At 43.6% G+C, this 20,000-nt stretch overlaps 1 protein-coding gene across 3 annotated transcripts in view; it reads right to left on the bottom strand.

Moving 5' to 3' along the window:
* LOC143035048 (protein spire homolog 1-like) overlaps positions 1–20,000 on the bottom strand; it is a 579,804-nt gene that overhangs the window by 235,293 nt on the left and 324,511 nt on the right. For all 3 annotated transcript variants that reach the window (XM_076201518.1, XM_076201517.1, XM_076201516.1), the window contains exon 4: positions 465–518. In XM_076201518.1, coding sequence (XP_076057633.1) covers positions 465–518 — 54 coding nt within the window. The remainder of the gene's footprint in view (positions 1–464; positions 519–20,000) is intronic.

The following is a 20,000-nucleotide window of genomic DNA, read 5'->3' on the forward strand; positions in this document are numbered from 1 at the left end:
CGTACACACACACACACACACACACACACACACACACAGAGGGCTGGACATGCAATGTCATGCATCCAGTAAGGGAAAAAAATTATCCAAATATAATCATAAAGAAAATTTCTGGAAATAAGAAAAAATCAAATATTAATCCACATATCAGAACAGTACTTAAGCATGCCCTTACAGTATTCTACACAAACATAAAAAAACACAGAGCAAAACTTAAAACGGGTTGCAAGTCATCGAACGATAAATTTCCAAACACGAAAATAAAGAAAAAACGAATGTAAAAAAAAAATAATAATAAAAATAAAATAAAATAAATAAATAGTAAACCACGCACAGAAAACAGGTTGCAAGCCAGAGCACATCACAACATTGACAACTGACGGGCGGGCCCGCCCACCCTTTGGGGGGGCGAGACCCAGCTTGCCGCGGGCGTGGGCGGCTCTTACGGGGCTCAGCCAGCCTACCTTTCCTCTTGGCCTTACAGCTCCGTCGCCTCCGGAAGGCCCTTGAGCTTAGTCCTAAAAAGGGCAGTGGGAGGGCAGCGTCAGCAAGGGTGCCAAATGTTGAAGGGCGTGAGGAAGGGCGGGAGGAAGGGAGGAAGAAGGGAGTGAGTGACAGTAAGAAAAAAAGTACCACAAGAAAGAGTGGCAAATAGCAAAAGGAAGACGGGAGTGACGGGAGAATAGGTAATAATAAGGTAATATAAGAAAGTAAGTAATTAACGGGAAGACGGGAATGAGTGACAGGAGAATAGGTAATAATAAGGTAATACAAGACAGGTAATATAAGAAAGGAAGTAATTAAAAGGGAGGTCATGGGGAGAGCGACAGGTGCAATAGGTAATAATAAGGTAATATAAGACAGGTAATGTAAGAAAGGAAGTAATTAAAGGGAAGGTCAATGGGGAGAGCGAGAGGGCAATAGGTAATAATAAGGTAATATAAGACAGGTAATATAAGAAAGGAAGTAATTAAAAGGGAGGTCAAGGGGAGAGCGACAGGGCAATAGGTAATATAAAACAGGTAACATAACAGATAACATAAGAATGGAAGTAATTAAAGGGGAAATAAGTAAAAACGGAGGTAATAAGAGAAAAGGGAGAGATCAAAATCAAATTAAAAGAGGGAAAACGACAGGAACGGATGTGAATTAATGAGAGAGGGAAGATAAGAAAACGAGTAATTAAAATAAAGTGAGGGACGAAATACGAGTGTATTAAGTACAAGAAGTAATGAAAAGGGGGTAATAGGAGAATTGGGGGTAATTAACGAGATAACAGAAGGGGTAGTGAGTGGTAATAAAGAGAAAATACAACAAAGATAGAAGAGAATAAGGAGACAAAAACAAGGCGAAGGTGTTGGGAAACAGGAACAAATAAAGAAACAAGTGACAGGGAAAGAGGGGAAAGAGAGGAAAGAGGAGAAAGCGAGGAAAGAGAGGAAAGAGAAGAAAGAGTGGAAAGAGAGAAAAGAGGGGAAAGAGAGGAAAGAGGGGAAGATAGGAAAGAGGGGGAAGAGGGGGAAGAGAGGAAAGAGGGGAAAGAGAGGAAAGAGAGGAAAGAGGGGAAAGAGAGGAAAGAGGGTAAAGATAGGAAAGAGGGGAAAGAGAGGAAAGAGGGGAAAGAGAGGGGAGAGGAAAGAGGGGAAAGAGAGGAAAGAGGGGAAAGAGAGGAAAGAGGGGAAAGAGAGGAAAGAGGGGAAAGAGAGGAAAGAGGGGAAAGAGAGGAAAGAGGGGAAAGAGAGGAAAGAGAGGAAAGAGAGGAAAGAGAGGAAAGAGAGGAAAAGAGGTAATTGAGGTAATTGAATGAGGGCGTCATCAGATAGGCGTCATCAGGAGCCATGGAGACGATGAAAAAAAAGAGAAAGTAAAAGAGAGAAAAGAAGAACGGAAAGAAAATTATGACATCAAGCAGCAGGTGGAAATTATAATTAAAGAGGGAAAAGAGGAGGTGGTGGTAGAGGTGGTAGAGGTGGTGGTGGTGGTGGTGGTGGTGGTGGTGGTGGTGGTGGTGGTGGTGGTGGAGATAAAAGAAACAGGAAGACAAAAAAAAGACAAAATGAAGAAAAATTAACAAATCAGAAAAACAAAACAAAAGGAAAATGGAGTACGAAATAAGTTGATGAAGAAAATATAAAAATAATGAGAAGAAATACGAGATGAACAGATGAGATGACAGAGTTGACAAGGAAGAGGAAGAGGAGGAGGAAGAGGAGGAGGAAGAGGAAAAGGAAAAAGGAAGAGAAAAATCAATAAGACGAAGAAAAAAAAAAAGGAAAAAAAAGAAAGAAAAAATCAAGAAACAAATATAAAGACCAACAAGAAAACGTTACATGTTTTAACGAAAAATAACAGTAATTAAAATATTTACACAATTTAATAAATTTGTTGCAAAAACAAATAAGTAACATAAGCGCCAAAAACAATTAAAGACAAATAAAAATATATAATTTGTGGCAGCGGTGCAAATGTGTACATTGTGGTGGCAGTGGAAGCAGCGATGGTGAAAGTCCAAATGGTGGTCATGAGGAAAATAATGGTGCCGGTGATAACAGTGGTGATAAAGAAAGTAATAACAAATCGGTGTTAAGAGTTATATATATATATATATATATATATATATATATATATATATATATATATATATATATATAGAGAGAGAGAGAGAGAGAGAGAGAGAGAGAGAGAGAGAGAGAGAAGGAGAGAGATAAAGAGAGGAGAGATAGAGATAAAAAGAGTGGGGAGAGAGAGCGAAAGACAGGTAGAGATAAAGAGATGGAGATAGAGAAAAGAGAGAGCGAAAGATAGAGATAAAGAGAGAGAGAGAGAGAGAGAGAGAGAGAGAGAGAGAGAGAGAGAGAGAGAGAAGAGGGAGGAGAGATAGAGATAACAAGAGAGGGGGAGAGAGGGGAGATATACAGAAAGTGTTGGGGGGGGGGCCCCAAACGTGATGTGGTCCAGATGTATGTACGCGGTGCAAATCAGTGATAATAATATTCCCCCAAAAAACCGGTGAAAATGCGGCGATTGGAACCTCAAACAAAATAAGACGTAATTGTAGTAAAAGTATTGTTACATGTGGAAATAATTCATTGGATAACGATGAAAACAATTGTGTTAAACACCGGTGGTGGCATAAACGGAGTTGGTGGTGGTGATGGTCGTCATGGTGGTAGTCGTCGTCATCGTAGTGGTAACAGCGGTGGTATAGATGGCGGTATTAAACGTGGTTGTATAAACAGTCACGGTGGTGGTATAATGGGTGATGGTAACAGTAGGATGGTAGTGATGGTGGAGGAGGAAGAGGAAGAGGAGGAGGAGGAGGCGGTGTCATTGAAGAGGAGCAACGGCGACAATTGGTGGCAGCGGTGGGATACAGGTAGAGGAGACAATAAATCAAAAACAAAAGAAGAAAAAATCACACGGACATTGGCAGTAACAGCAGAAGGTAAAGAAGCGACAGAAGAAGCAGAAAAAAAAAAGAGGAGGAGGAAGAATAGCAGAGGAGCAGCGGCAGCAGCAACACCAGCAGCAGGCTCAGCAGAGGCCAGGGCGGGAGCGTCGGCAGCAGGAGCAGGAGCGCCGAGGAGCAGCGTGTGAGCAGGGGGAGAAAGAAAGAGGCAAGTTGTGACTGGACCCCGAGTTCAATTATTCCAAAGTCCAAACAAGAGCAGGTCTGTTCACTCGAAAATAGGAAAACTAACAATATGGCGACATATGGCCGTGCTGATTTAGAGTAAAGATACCAGAGTTTGGCGCGTTCCTGTGCGTTCCTCGGTGCGTTCCACTTTAGTTTGGCCGCGGTTAGCGCTCCCAAACTATGAAAATAATTATAGTATGTGGCCTACCTTTTGGATGTGGCCTACGAATTTTTTCTTTGGTACAGTATGTGGCCTACCGGACTTTTATTTCGGTATGAACCTGTCTCTTAAGCTTCAATAGTTTGGGCGCGCTAACCGCGGCCAAACTAAAGCGGAACGCACCTAGGAACGCATCGAGGAACGCGCCCAACTCTGAAAAATACAAATCACACTTCAATTCATAGTCAATTAAAACCTTTAATGGTGCCTTGATAAAATAAATAAATAAATCGGGTCATATGGCAACCATGACCTCCAGTGTGACGTCACGTCGCCCGTTTCCATTCAGAATCGAACTGACCCGACTTGACCTTATTTGGCCTTTGACCCCAAACACACTTGGTCCCACACGAGGGCGAAGGCTTACGTTGCCACAAGTGCGCTGGTCTTCCTTCTACCTCGAGTGGGACTTGTATATAAAGATAAGCATCACTAATCCTAAAAAGCCAGTAAAAGACCAAAAGAGCAGCATACGTGATATAATCACCATATTGTAAACAGTGGCAAGTGATATCATATGTGTGCGTGTATTTTATATATATATATATATATATATATATATATATATATATATATATATACATACTTGAAGTGAATCGCTAGTAACAACGAATATACAAATAATTCCCGACAGTCGCCCGTCGGGATCCCAGTTCGAAACCCGGGCGACTGTCAGAAATATATATATATATATATATATATATATATATATATATTATATATATATTATATATATATATATATATATATATTTAAACTTGTTCCTATTGCAAGACACCTATTCACATTTGGAGATAAAAAAAAAATCGAAAAATCAAGTACATTTGGCTGCTCTAATACGGAAATTCAAAGCGAAAATATGGTTAGAATATATAATTCACCCAATACTGATTCATACTGCTGTCAAAACATCGTGTGTAAATTCAAAGTGCGAAACAAGAATTCGATGAAATAGTGAAGCATTTGCACACGCGGGAAACATCTGCAAGCAAAACCAGTTTCACATGTAATCAACACAAACAAGAAACACACACACACGCACACACTATATACAAATACATACATACACATACCACAAACATACAAAAATATTTTCACACACACACAATCACATAAAAACAAAAATGAATTTTACACACACACACACAGAGTATACAAACAAAAATAAATTTCACACACACACACACACACACACACACACACACACACACACGGAAAAAAATTAATTTCACACACACAGAAAAAAATAAATTTTACACACACACAATATACAAAAGTTAATTTCTCACACACACACACACACACACACACACACACACACACACACACACACACACACAATATCCGAACAAAAATTAATTTCACACACACACAATATATGAACAAAAATAAATTTTACACACACACACACACACACATACATGATGATGTTAAACTTTAAATATTTTTATCTGAAGCTGAAGTGGTTTTCTCTGTGTGTGTTGGGAGAGAGGGGACCGGCCTGAAGGGGTCCTGAATCGATAAAGGCGCCTTTCAGGCCAGAGTCAACCCTTCGGCTGAATAAAACTGCTTCAGAGCACAAAATCTGAAGCGAGTCGTCAAAGTGACGTAATTCTTACATGACGTCATAGCTCAATTATGACGTCATTACTGAGAGATAGTTTTCGTATTTCGTCGCCGATGACCAGCGCTTCTATCCTAGGGGGGGGGATATGGTACTGAAGAGGTGGGGGCGCTGTAGAGGAGAGGACGTTCAAGGAGGGGCCCACCAGGGAGGGAGGGGCGAGTGGAGTGAAGAATCTTCAATATATCAACCTTGATTATATTTCCTCAATTTCTCCCAAAAAGAGAGTTGACAGCCGATGACTACTCTTAGTTATTTCACCGACAACGAGTTGCAATGATAAAGCATAAGATCTACAAAAGGCCTTTTGGTCCATAAGAAGACCAGATTAAAAATAAAAAATAAATAAATAAATAAATAAATAACAAAGGTCACACCAGTAACGAGGTAGGATTAAATAAAATAATAAAAAATATTGAAAAGAAAAATAAAGAAAAGAATAAAAAAAAAAAAAGATACGTTTTATTGTCGTCTCTTACAACTGTGTCCATCATTTTCTCAAAATCGAGGTCACGTTTACTGATCTATAGTTCTGTGGTTTCTGCTTGTCACCCTTCCCCTACGGGGGACACGCCCCTCTCCCACCCCCGCCTCCCTCCGGTGAATAAAATCGCCTGGCGACAGCCGCCGTGGCGAATGGGGGAAGAACTCCTGAAGAAGGAAATTCTTTCCTCTCGGACCTTCTCCTTTCCTTCGTTGGCTTCCCTTCCCTTCGTTGGCTTCCCTTCCCCTAGTTGGCTCCCCTTCCCCTCGTTTTCCCCCGCCCCCCGACCCTCCCCTTTGCCCCTCCCCCCATCTCTGCCCCCTTCCCCTCACCCCTTATACTTCCCCTCGTTCTCCCCCTACCCTTCCCCTTGTTCCCGCCTCTCCCCCTTTCCTTACCACCTTCCACTTCCCCTCAACCCCTCCCCTTCCCCTCATCCTCTCAGCTTTCTCTCGCTCACTCCCTTTGCCCCTCACCTACTTCCCACCCCTCCCCCTCTTCCCCCCCCGCTCCCCCTTCCCCTCTTTTTCTCATTCCCTCGCGAGCGAACATAGCCATAAAAAGATCGAAGTCAGACAGACGAACTGACTTGAGAAGTATGTCAAGGACAAGCAATCCCTCAGCCGTAGCATCAGGTTCCTCTTACCGGAGACACGCGACCCGGAGAGAGCCGGCAACGGTCCTCCTCAAAGTTCCCCCACCCCCGTGAGATTCCGTGGAGAAGACAATGCAGTGTTTGGATTTGTTCTGAGCACGTGGGTATTGGGGAAGCGGGTGTGTTATGTAGCATTAGTGCGGTGAGGATATTGGGTCGTTGGAGTTCCTGGTGACGCGGTCACAGGCAGGTTAAGGTGACATGCAGAAGATTAGAATAAATAAATAAATAAAATAGAATTAAATAAATAAATAAATAAAATAAAATAAAATAATGAGACCTATAGAAGAAGGTAAGAGTCAAACTAAAAATAAATAAATAAATAAATAAACAAAAATAAATAAATAAAATAATGAAACCTATAAAAGTACGTAAGAGAGTCACAAACTAAAAAATAAATAAATAAAATAAATAATTGAAAGAATAAAAACTATAATAAAATATTCTAAAATAAAACAGGACCCCTCCACTTCTATACGATCAATAATTATCTGTTGGTTGATTCAGAAATTCTGGGAAATGCAAGAACGAGACTTTTTACGAGCAAATATTAATTTCATCCTCATATTTCAGAGAGAAGAGGAAGAAGGCCGCAGAGGACCGCTCCGTCAAGAAATGAACAAAGAACAGAAAATAGTTCTTCGTGTTCATCCTTGCACTGCCGCCAGGCGATTTTATTCAAAGGAACTTATACGTGGTGACCATGTTACGCAGAAAATCAACACGGGGAGGTCCGACACACCTACACGCAGTCAACAAAGAGTACAATAGCCTTTCCTAGTCACTGACCCTAAGGCAAGATGAACTTTTAGGAGCAAATGTACACTATATAGATATACATATACCGGATACACACACACACACACACACACACACACACACACACACACACACATACACACACAAACACATGCACACACATACATACACACACACATACATACACATATACACACACACATACACATACACAAATATACACATACACACACATGCACTTACACACACATACATACACACACTCACGCCCTAATCCGATACTTGTCTCACGCAACTCTCACGCTCTCCTCAAGGGCGCTCCGGTCAAGGCCTTCTCTCTGGACCAATCGATTGGGTGAGCGAAAACACCTTCGCTGTCTTCGTAACGACCCGACCGACTCATCGAGCGAGGTTCGCGAGACACGGCCTCGATCTCGTCGATCTTCGACGAACCGGAAGCGACATCTTTAACACGTCAACCTCGACGATGACGTCAACGATTCATAGACGTGACGTCATTACACGATGTCCAGCCTCTTGACATATTTTATTATTATTACGTCATGGATGACGTAAGAACAGAAACGGGTATATCTTCCACTAAACCGTTAGTTTCCGACAATGGGTTGGCGACCCCTCCGTAGCGTCTGTTAACACTTCCCGTGGTTCCCATGGCAACACAGTATCAAAAGATAGAGGCTTTGTCTAATTTGTAAATCTCATTCTCTAGTTTACGTTATCATTGTTGCCTTTCCGGCCTGTGATAAATTTCTTATGTTGTGCAATTGTGTAACCTATGGAAAAAGAGGAACAAGTTGAGTGTGTGTGTGTGTGTGTGTGTGTGTGTGTGTGTGTGTGTGTGTGTGTGTGTGTGTGTGTGTGTGTGTGTGTGTGTGTGTAATTCACCATGGTTTTGGATCACGTGTTGGATTTGTGATCGACAGTTTCTACCCTTCCGGAAGATAGCTCATAGCTCATACATGACAGATTTATGGATAATGCTGTGACCTCACACGTACACATACCCCCAAACTCCCCGCCCACGAGAGCTGGAGTAACGACTCGCAGTGCAGCGGTACTGAAATTACTTCAGCCCTGGACAGGATTCGAACCCAGACCGCCGTAGTGGCGGCCGCGATCGCTACCACCGCGCCATCGAATCGTGTGCGCGCGCGCGTGTGTGTGTGTGTGTGTGTGTTTGTGTGTGTGTGTGTGTGTGTGTGTGTGTGTGTGTGTGTGAGTGAGAGAGAGAGAGAGAGAAAGAGAGGAAAGAGAGGAGAGAGAGGAAAGAGAGGAGAGAGAGGAAAGAGAGGAGAGAGAGGAGACGAGAAAGAGAAAGAGAGAGAGAGAGTGTGAAAGACAGGGAGAGAGAGAATGCGAAAGATAGGGAGGGAGGGAGGGATGGAGGGAAAGAGTAAAATAGAAAGAGACAAAGAGAGACACAGAGAGAGAGAGAGAGAGAGAGAGAGAGAGAGAGAGAGAGAGAGAGAGAGTGAGAGACGGAAGGAGAGAGACTGAGAAAAAGACAGACACAGAGAGAGAGAAAGAGAGAAACAGAGAGAGAAAGAGAGAAGTCTGGTAAGCAGATGGCCAGTCTCAAAGCTGGTTCTTGTCAGGTCCTGCACCTGCCGACGAGCGAGCAACAGCTGGCTGAGGTCAGCCAAGTTCTCTCCAGATAGGAAGGAGGCCGTCAGCCAGCTCTCGACCTTAGCCTTAGCCTTAGCCTTAGCCTTAGCCTTAGCCTTAGGCTCAGCCTTGACGAAGTCTCTACTACTGGGTACATGAATTGGCAAGTACCCAACCCCCCCCCCTCTCTCTCTCTCTCTCTCTCTCTCTCTCTCTCTCTCTTTCTGCGCGTGCGCGCGGGTGTGTGTAATGAGAGAGGGAGAGGAAAACAAAGAGGAAAGAGAAAGAAGGTGAGATACACGGAGAGGGAGAGGTAGAGAAAGAGAGGTAGAGAAAGAGAGGGGGAGGGAGAGAGTGGGAGGGAGAGACAGGAAGGGAAAGTGAGAGGGGGAGGGGAAGGGGAGGGAGAGAGGGAGAGAGCGGAGAAGGAGGGAGGGAGGGAGGGAGTGAGGGAGGGTGGGAGAGAGGGAAAGGGGAAGAAGGGAGGGAATGGGGAAGGAGGGAGAGAGGGAGGGAGGGAGAGAGAGAGAAAAAAAATAGTGAGAGAAAGAGAGAGAAAAGTGAGAGAAAAAGAGAGTGAGAGGAAGGAAAGGGAGAAGTAGAAGGGAGAGAGAGAGCGAGAGAGGAGGGATAGAGAGGGGGAGAGAGAAAAAGAGGGGACAGTGAGAGGGAGAGAAAAAGAGAGAGTGGGAGATGGGAAAAGGGAGAGAGGGAAGATGAAGAGGGAGAGGGAAGGAGGGAGAGGGGAAGAGGGAGACTAGGGGAGAGGGCGAGGGAGACAGAAAGAGGGAAAGAGAGGGAGAGAGTTCAGCTCAAGGACAAATTGTATTGAGAAAATCTATATATTTTGCTGACCCTTAATATATAAATACATATCTAATATACTGTGTATATATATATATATATATATATACATATATATATACATATATATATATATACATATATATATATATATATATATATATATATATATATATCACAAAGTTATATCGTAGCACATTTGTAAAATATTACTTTCGGAGAAGAATAGGCGATCTTTATACTTTCGCTTATTCTTCTCCGAAAGTGGGTCATTATATATATATATATATATATATATATATATATATATATATATATATATATATGTGTGTGTGTGTGTGTGTGTGTGTGGGTGTGTGTGCGTTTGTGTGCGTGCTTGTAAGTGTGTGTGTGTGTGTGTGTGTGTGTACGAGTAAAATATAAATATATATTGAATTAACTAGACAATTTTAAAACATTAAAATTCTCCCATTATTCCTCGTCTACTTCTTCCACCTTCAGTTTCATTTGTCGCTGTGCAGTTAATTCATATATATATATATATATATATATATATATATATATATATATATATATATATATATATATATATATATATATATATATATATATATATTATATATATTATTTCGTTGTCTGGTCCTACTTACCTCTCGGAAACTGACGCAACACCGCAATCACAAGACAAACAACAAGAGCAGCAGCAACGACTACAACAACTGCAACAACTTCAACAAAATACATTTCTTCTTGACACCAAACGTCCAATCGATTAACTTGATCGACCAAGCCCGACTTCTCGTTTAAGGGAAGGCCTAGGAAGGACAAAGAAGGCCCAGGAAGGACAAAGAAAGACCAGGAAGGATAAAGAAGGCAAGGGTGGAGGAGACTTGCAAACTTGCAACTGTCAACGCATGAAACTGATACAGCGGTTAGTGTTACTTTACAGCTGTGAGTTTGTTAACATAGTTGTAACCATTTAACTTAATCCAGTTATGAAAAGTTAACCATTTCCATACTGGGTGGCCATGTTACAGTGATCTCCCTGTCACTCTAACTCTTTGCTGTATCACTATGTAAACAAACACAACGTTGCCACGTAACATTACAATGGTGCCACGTGTATCGTTGCAATTTTTCCAACGCTGTACCAGTTATAATTGTTGGCAGTTGTACATGCGGTTAAGGGAGGTGAAGGTCTAAAAGAGGGAAGGTCCGGAAGTAGAGGAAGGGCTCGGGAGAAAGGAAGGACTGATAAAAAGAGAATGAATAAGAAAGAGGAATGAGAAAAGAGAAATGACTGGAGTGAAAGGACTGAGAAGAGAAGGACTGAGAAGAGAAGGACTGAGAAGAAAAGGACTGAGAGAAGAAGGACTGAGAAGGGAAGGACTGAGAAGGGAAGGACTGAGAAAAGAAGGACTGAGAAAAGAAGGACTGAGAAAAGAAGGACTGAGACAAGAAGGACTAAGAAGAGAAGGACTGAGAAAAGAAGGACTGAGAAGAGAAAGACTGAGAAATGAAGGACCTGGGGTGAAGGGCGAGCGTAGGAGGAAGGGCGAGGACCGAGAGGAGAGGAAGACTTGGCCTGTGAGGAGGATCGTTAGCGGTCCTGAACAAGGTAGTTTGTCAGCTACAAGGCAGACGAGACGAATCGGAAGGGTAATGAGGGGGACTGGCCAAGGAGAACAAGGGTCGTTGCAAAGGGGATGTCTGCGAAGGGTCATGCGCAGCGAGGAGATCACGCCCAGAGGCGCTTGAGAGACCACGGGCGTTCCCGTTGCCCTGTGTGGTCTGACTTCGAGTGACCGCTGTCTACAGGGACTCGAACTTGGGTCCGCGGGGGGGGGGGGGAGAGAGAGAGAGAGAGAGAGAGAGAGAGAGAGAGAGAGAGAGGGAGAGAGAGAGAGAGAGAGAGAGAGAGAGAGAGAGAGAGAGAGAGAGAGAGAGAGAGAGAGAGAGAGAGAAACAGGCCCGGGAGTACGTGCCACTGCAGGAGTACTTCCAAACCCTTCGCTGGCACTCGGCTAGAGGGGGAGTGGGGAGTGGGGAGTGGGTGGGAGAAGGGGGATAGGGGGAGGGGTGCCACGCCCACCCCCCGCCCGCACTCCCTCTGCGGGCGGTGGAGTAATGCGGCAGTCGGAGCTGGGCGTTGCTAGGACTCCCGTTGACTGCAACACCAGGGTGGAGTGGGAACAAGAACAAGAACAACAACAACAACAACAACAACAACAACGACGACGACGACGAGAGCAACAACAACGATAATAACGATAATGATAAAAACATTAATAATATTAGTGATAACATGATAACAATATTAAACACGAAATAACAACGAGTAATATTGATATTAATCCTATTTAACCCTGGTTGCCGCCGGGCGATTTTATTCACGGTAGCGAAAGAAGTGGGGGGAGGGGGGAGACAGCCGATGAAAAATAAATGAATAAATGAAAAATAACAAGATCGCAATGGCGACAGGACCGACGCAATTGAAGCTATGTTGATCATCATCATTGTTTATGACGTCAGAAAACGTCAATCAAGGACACTCAACTCCCGAAAAACAAGTCAAGTAAATCAATAGAAAACAAATGAAAAAACATAAGTATGTATCAAAAATAGTTAATTATATAAAACAGGAAAAAACAAAAATTAATATAAAAGACATATACGGTATATACAAAAATAAAAATTCCAAAAACCTATATACGTTTATAAAACACATAAGAGATCAATGAAAAATAAAAACAAACACTACAGAAAAAATATATAAAGATATACAAAAAACAAATCAAACAAAATAATCAAACAAATTGAGCTGCAACGATGATGAAGGTGTAGTGGAAGAAGTGCAGTGACGTGGTGGAGGTGGAGGTGGAGAAGGTGGAGGAGGAGGTGGAGAAGGAGGCATGAGGTTGGAGTATGATGACGCAGTTGTTAACGGTAATTGTAGTAGTGATGACAACAGTGGTAGTTGTAATTATGTTAGTTGTATTTATGGTAGTGATGTTCGTACCGGAGTTGTTAGTAGTAGTAGTAGTAGTTTCGGTGTTGGTAGTAGTGGAAGTGGTGGTAGTAACAGAAGCGACAGCAGAAGTAGCGATGGTCATGTTGGTAGTGGTCACAATGTTAATGTTAGAAGTGGTTGTTTGTGGTCACAATATTGGTATGGGGGTGGTGGTGGTGGTGATAGTGGTGGTGGTGGTGGTGGTAGTGGTGGGGGTGGTGGTGGTGGTAGTGGTGGGGGTGGTGGTGGTGGTAGTGGTGGTAGTGGTGGTAGTTATCATGGTGGTGATAGTGGTAGTGAGAGTATTAATACTAGTGGTGTCGGTAAAGTTAATTAAAGGTGGTAGTGAGTGAAGCGACGCGACTCCCGGCGTAAGACCCCCTACCACCACCGCCAGATGACAACAACAATTTCCACCAGAGAGGATTGACAGCAACTCTGCAATGACTGACACCAACGCCATCAACTTTCCACCAGAAGATGAGCCGATGTTGTTGGCAACACTTAATTACTTCTTATTAAGTTGTCTGTTCCACCCCCTCCCCCTCCCCCGAAGTCATTCCAAGAACAACGACACGTTCTCAAAAAAAAAAAGAGAGAGAGAGAGAGAGAGAGAGAGAGAGAGAGAGAGAGAGAGAGAGAGAGAGAGAGAGAGAGAGAGAGAGAGAGAGAGAGAGAGAGAGAGAGAGAGAGAGAGAGAGAGAGAGAGAGAGAGAGAGAGAGAGAGAGAGAGAGAGAGAGAGAGAGAGAGAGAGAGGACCTCATGCGTGACCTTTGACCTGGAGGGCGACCCCATCAGAGATTACTTGCTCCCCATTCCCCCTCGCTCCCCCCTCTTTGTGTAATCCCCCCTTCTACCCCCCACCCCCCACCCATCAACCAAGGGCCCCTTACTCCACCCCACTACTGCCCTTTCCCCCAATCTCTCTTGCCTTTCTTTCTCCCCCCAAACCCGTTCCCTTTATCCCCCCAACACTCTTGCCTTCGCCCCCCAAAAGCATTTCCCTTCCCTCCATCTCTCTTGCCTTTCCCCCCAAAAGCATTTCCTTTATATCCCCATCACTCTTGCCTTAGCCCCAAAAGCATTTTCCTTCCCTCCATCTCTCTTGCCTTTCCCCCCAAAAGCATTTCCTTTATCCTCCCCATCACTTTTTGCCTTCCCCCCCTTACAACACTTTCCCTTTCATGAAAGATCTCTTTAATCCCCCCAGGTGTCTCGTGCCTTCCCCCTCTCCCCCTTTTACCTCGTGCTTTTTCTCCCCAACCGTTACTCACTCTCCTTCCTTCCTATCTCCCCATCTCTCCTTGGGGGGGAGGGGGAGGGGGGAGAGGGGAGAGGGAGGGGGAATGTTACTTGCTGCATGATTTGTGCAGAGCGTAAGGGTGTAGGGGGAAGTAAGGAGAGGAAGAGGAGGAGGACGAAAAGAAGATGAAGTGGAGGAAGAGGAGGAGGGCGAAAGGAAGATGAAGTGGAGGAAAAGGAGGAGGAGGACGAGTAGGAGATGAAGTGGAGGAAGAGAAGGAAGGACGAAAAGAAGATGAAGTGGAGGAAGAAGAGGAGGAGGACGAAAAGAAGAAGTGGAGGAAGAGGAGGAGGAAGAAAAGAAGATGAAGTGGAGGAAGAGGAGGAAGAACGAAAAGAAGATAAGTGGAGGAAGAGGAGACAGGAAAAGAGAATGAAAAAAAAATGAAAGAGAAAGAAGAACTAGAGGAAGAATATAAAGAGGAAGAGGAAGAGAAAGAAAAAGAAGAACGTGGAGAATAAGAAGAAACCTCAGAGATGAGTCCAAGGAGTGACTTTAGTATTACACAATTAGGTCAAGCTTTTGCGGTTAGCCCACTCAAACATACATACATACATACATACACACACACAGGCACATACAAACACACACACACACACACACACACACACACACACACACACACACACACACAAACACACACACACACAGGCACAAACACACACACACACACACATACAAACACACACACAGGCAAATACAAACATACACACAAAATGCCATCTCCAACTCTCGATACTACGGTACCTTGGATGATTTTCTTCTGGTTAGCTCTAAGCGATTTCATTCAGCTGAGAGGAGAGGTGGAAAGGAAGGGGAAGATAGAGGGGGAAAATAACCTTTTACTGAAGGAAATACGGGGGAGAGGGGGAGAGGGGGAGGGGGAGAGGGGGAGACCTCAGGAACTGTCTCGAACACCAACTAAGTTGGGAAACGTCCTAATGTGTTTAACTCGTAAGAATAGAATTCTTTCTCAACGGGCACCTTCCCCCACCCCACCCCGTCCCCGCCCACTTTGGAACACTAAGCATTACACAAACCTCACCTAACCATAACATAAATCAGCATAACACAAGACAGTATAACGTGACAGAAATCAGCATAGCATAACAGAAATCAGCATAGCATAACATAAATCAGCATAACATGACAGAACCTTACCTAAATTTAACCTAACTCCCTGTATGAGTACCGACTGCCTAGGTTTTAAGGACTTGATATTCTAGAAACCTTTGCGACACCCTTACGGATCAGGGTTACGCAGCAATTTCTTAGACGGGCGGAAACTTGATTTCGATGAAAATGGCTGATCAATTTTAATTTCTGCAGTATTTTCTTAAACTTCTTGACTTAAACTTCCTCAACACGATATTAACTCCGATGGATAGAAACACTGGTTACCAATTACCAAATATCAAGACCTAACCATTACCTCTAACTTCTTCTTTAATCGTTTCAAAAATCATCACAGCATGTGTAACAGACGGTAGTATTCTTAAAAATATATATATATTTCCTTATATAAATCTTATATAAATCATTGGAAGGGAAAGGTTTATATAAGGAAAGATTTTTTTTAAGAATACCACCGTAAGATTCTTAAGGTGGTATTCTTAAAAAAAATCTTTCCTTACATAAATCTTTCCCTTCCAAAGATTTATATAAGATTTATATAAGGAAAGATTTTTTTAAGAATACCACCGAGAGTATCATAAACAACACCCCAAACTTCAAACAATCGCGAAGGGAACAACGTGACGTCATCTGAAGGGCAACTGGGAGGAAGGGACCCGAGGGGAAACAATTCTGATTTCGTGTTAAACACTTCTGGCGTTCTAACTACCCACGAAACCTTAGATAAGCATATGGCAACACTAAGACCCTGTTCACATTAGCGGTTTGAACCGCGCGGAAACCGCGGCGGTACCGAATAGTTAAGGAAGAACTGCGCGGTTGTGTGTGAACGCTTCCATTAATTTACATTGTAATTAAACCGCCAGTGTCTGCTGTCGGGCAATTTCATTCAGCTGACAGAGCCACTCACCCCCACCCCCAACCCACCCCTCCGCAGCGACCTTAAATGGTGTCAGAACAAAGAAAACGGGGATGTCGGGGTGCACGTTTCACTTTCACCGGGCCATTGATGGCGTCAAATGGGGACTCCGTAAAACAGAGGAACTTTAAACAAGATGAGAACCTTTGTTCACTTTCGTTGTCACTGCTACGAAAGCCTTGTACTTAGTATTAAACAAATAAATAAATAAATAAATAAAACATAATAATAATAATAATAATAAAAATCATAAAATAAAAATAAAAAAATAAAAATAAAAGTAATTAAAGAGAGAGAGAGAGAGAGAGAGAGAGAGAGAGAGAGAGAGAGAGAGAGAGAGAGAGAGAGAGAGAGAGAGAGAGAGAGAGAGAGAGAGAGAGAGACCAGGTGGACCTTTGCTATGAAGACCTTCCATTAAAAAGAGACTTTCGTTGTCAACCAAGACGAGACCTGGAGGTCTTATGAAACCTGAGACTTGGAAAGACCGGAGAAGAAGAAGACTCTTGGAGATGAAAAGAGAGAGAGAGAGAGAGAGAGAGAGAGAGAGAGAGAGAGAGAGAGAGAGAGAGAGAGAGAGAGAGAGAGAGAGAGAGAGAGAAGGGGAGAGCCAACTTACCGACGTCCCCCCCTTTCTCGAAATGAAGGGGTACAACCAAGGTGAATAAAATAGTCCGTCGACAGCCAAGATTAAATATAAAGTACCACCCTGTGCGAAAGGATGTTGTGATATGGAAGCTCGTGGGGTCCCGTCACGTCGATATAAGTATGTACTTCCCCCGCCCCCTTAAACATGGGAGGGACGCACTTTAATTACTTCATTCTGGTCAGCAACAGACGACAGCTTCGTCCTGGTTACAGCGCTCTGTACCCCCCCCCCCCGTTCGAGGTCACGTAATGTCAAGTCGAAACGGTGGGCAGCGGTACGGGGGTGAGAAAGTGAAACTGCTCGGGCTTCGCCACCACTACCACCACCACCACTACCACCACCACCACTACCACTACCACCACCACCACCACTACCACCACTTTTTCATCACCAACACCACCAGTGAGCTCCTAATCATCACCCATATCTCCATCATCACTACCATCGCCATCATAACTACCATCATCACCACCAATTTTAATCACTGTTCTCATCACCACCACTACCATCACAGCGATTTCTACCATTCTCCTCCCTTCCATATCCCTCTCTCTATCATTTCTCTCTCTCTCTCTCTCTCTCTCTCTCTCTCTCTCTCTCTCTCTCTCTCTCCCATTTCCTCTTTCATTTCTTTTCGTTGCCTCTCTCTCAGTTCCCTCTTTCATTTCTTTTCCTTGAGCCCCCCCCTCTCTCTCTCTCCCTTTCCTCTTCACTTCTTTTCCTTGCTTCTCTCTCCATTTCCTCTTTCATTTCTCATACTTGCTTCTCTCTCTCTCTCTCTCTCTCTCTCTCTCACTCTCTTTCTCTCCCCATTCTCTCTTTCGTTTCTTTTCCTTTCTCTCTCTCTCTCTCTCTCTCTCTCTCTCTCTCTCTCTCTCTCTCCCTCTCTCTCCCATTTCCTGTTTCATTTCTTTTCCTTGCTTCTCTCTCCCTTCCACTCCCTCCGTCCCAACTGTCCACCTTGGCCCGTCCCATGTAGTAGGGCCGGGCCGACAGGGTCCGAGAGCTTGACCAAGCCGCCCATCCCAAAAGCAGGATCCGCCCACGCCCGTAAACAAGCCATTACGCCCATCTGTCCACCTGTCACGCTCATTTGGGGGCCCGCCCATATCAAATACAAAGACAGAAAGAAAAAGGAGAGAAAAAATGAGAAAAGAAAAAGAAAGAAAAGAAAAAACAAGAAATATGTATATACATATGTATTGTAACCAATCAAAATAAAATAAAATAAAATTGAATAAAAAGGACATTTGCTATATGTACTCAGCCAAGCTAAGTAACAGTCCCTTGTTTTGTTTGTTTGTTTGTTTGTTTGTTTGTTTTTTCACCTGTGTTAGTTCCTACGAGATCACGCAGGGAGGCGCTTCCCTGCGACCAAACTCGTCACCTTTGCCTTGCGTGCTCGGGCTGCCAGGGAGAGTGAGAGTTTCCGGTGTGGCTGCTGAAATCCAACACGGATCCGACACACACACACACACACACACACACACACACACGCACGCACGCACGCACACACCTACCTCGTGGCGCAGTGGTTATAGTTCTTGCCTGCCACTACGGCGGTCCGTGTTCGAATCCCGCCCAGGGCTGAAATAATTTCACTATCGCTGCACTGCGGGTTGTTACTCCAACTCTCCTGTGTGGGGAGTTAGTGTGTGTGTGTGCGCGTGTAAGGTCACAATATTACCCATAGATCGGTCATACGAGCTCCGAGCTCTCATCTGGGAGGTTAACAATTGTCGATCACGAGTCGGACACGTGATCCAAGACCATGGTGAAACACAGACACAGACACACACACACACACACACACACACACACACACACACACACACACACACACACACACACACACACACACACACACACACACACACACACACACACACCTGTTCAAAGGTTTCCCCTCCGTGTACACCCATGCAATGTTGCACGATTGCAAAGCTTGACCCCGATTGCAAATTGAAGGGTTGATGGGCCCGGGTTGAGCAAGAGCAACGCCATCTGGCGGCCGTGGAGATCAGCTCCACAAGTTCGAGTCCCGTTTGCAAATAGCGAACATCCAGACCTGACCCATGGTTTGCAGGTGATTTTGTTTTTAGAAAAAATGGTGCCATTAAAGGTCAGAGTGCCAATGACGTAGGAATAGTGGCACTGTTACTATGTGTACTATTCTTACATGTGTTCTCTCTTACACACATATATAGACAGATGCATATACAGTATATATGAATACATATATACACATGTATGCAATATATACATATGCACATACATATGCGTATACATATTATGTATACATATACGCATCTAGATAGACATATACACATGTATATACATACACATATACATGTGCACACGCGCAGTTTATAAACAGGTTTTTCTGCATACATTTTTGGTTCAAAGGCAAAACATAGTTCATATTATTCTATAATGTCTTTTACTTTCCTTAGCAATTTCTTTGTTGCTGCTGAAAGAAAACAAATCGTCTCCAGAGACCACGTCAGCATACGTTTTCCTTATTCACAAAGACCTCCAACGTTTCGCCCGCAACATCAGACATCATCAGGTACAACACAAAGTTTACAAATCCTTTAATGGACTTTTACAGTACTTTCTCTGGGGAATCACGACAACCAACTTTCTTTCACGCCTCGCATATTTTGTTGTATATCAAATGTTTGGAGGTCATTTTTCATCGCTATGAGCATTTTGTCATTTTCGAGCGACTATTTTTCTTTTGGTCATGATGTTTGTGTTCAGATTTAGGTCGTGACGTGATGCATGGTCTTCTATGGTCTCTTTATTTTCTCTTTCAGTTACAGGTAAAACTCTTGCAAAGAAACTGGAAGTCATCAAACAGATCATTAACGCATTGTATATTATCTTACACACACACACACATATACACAAACTCGTGGCGCAGTGGTTAGAGTTCCCGCCTGCCACTACGGCGGTCCGGGTTCGAATCCTGCCCAGGGATGAAATAATTTCAGTATTGCTACGCTGCGGGTTGTTACTCCAACTCTCGTGGTCGGGGAGTTGGGGGTGTGCTTGTAAAGTCACAGTATTACACATAGATCGGTCATACGAGCTCTGACCTCTCATCCGGGAGGTTAATAACTGTCGACCACGAGTCCGACACGTGATCCCAGACCATGGTGAATCACACACACAC

This window comes from Oratosquilla oratoria, chromosome 18, assembly GCF_046742065.1.
Source record: "Oratosquilla oratoria isolate Oo_2021 chromosome 18, ASM4674206v1, whole genome shotgun sequence".
Lineage (NCBI taxonomy): Eukaryota > Metazoa > Arthropoda > Malacostraca > Stomatopoda > Squillidae > Oratosquilla > Oratosquilla oratoria.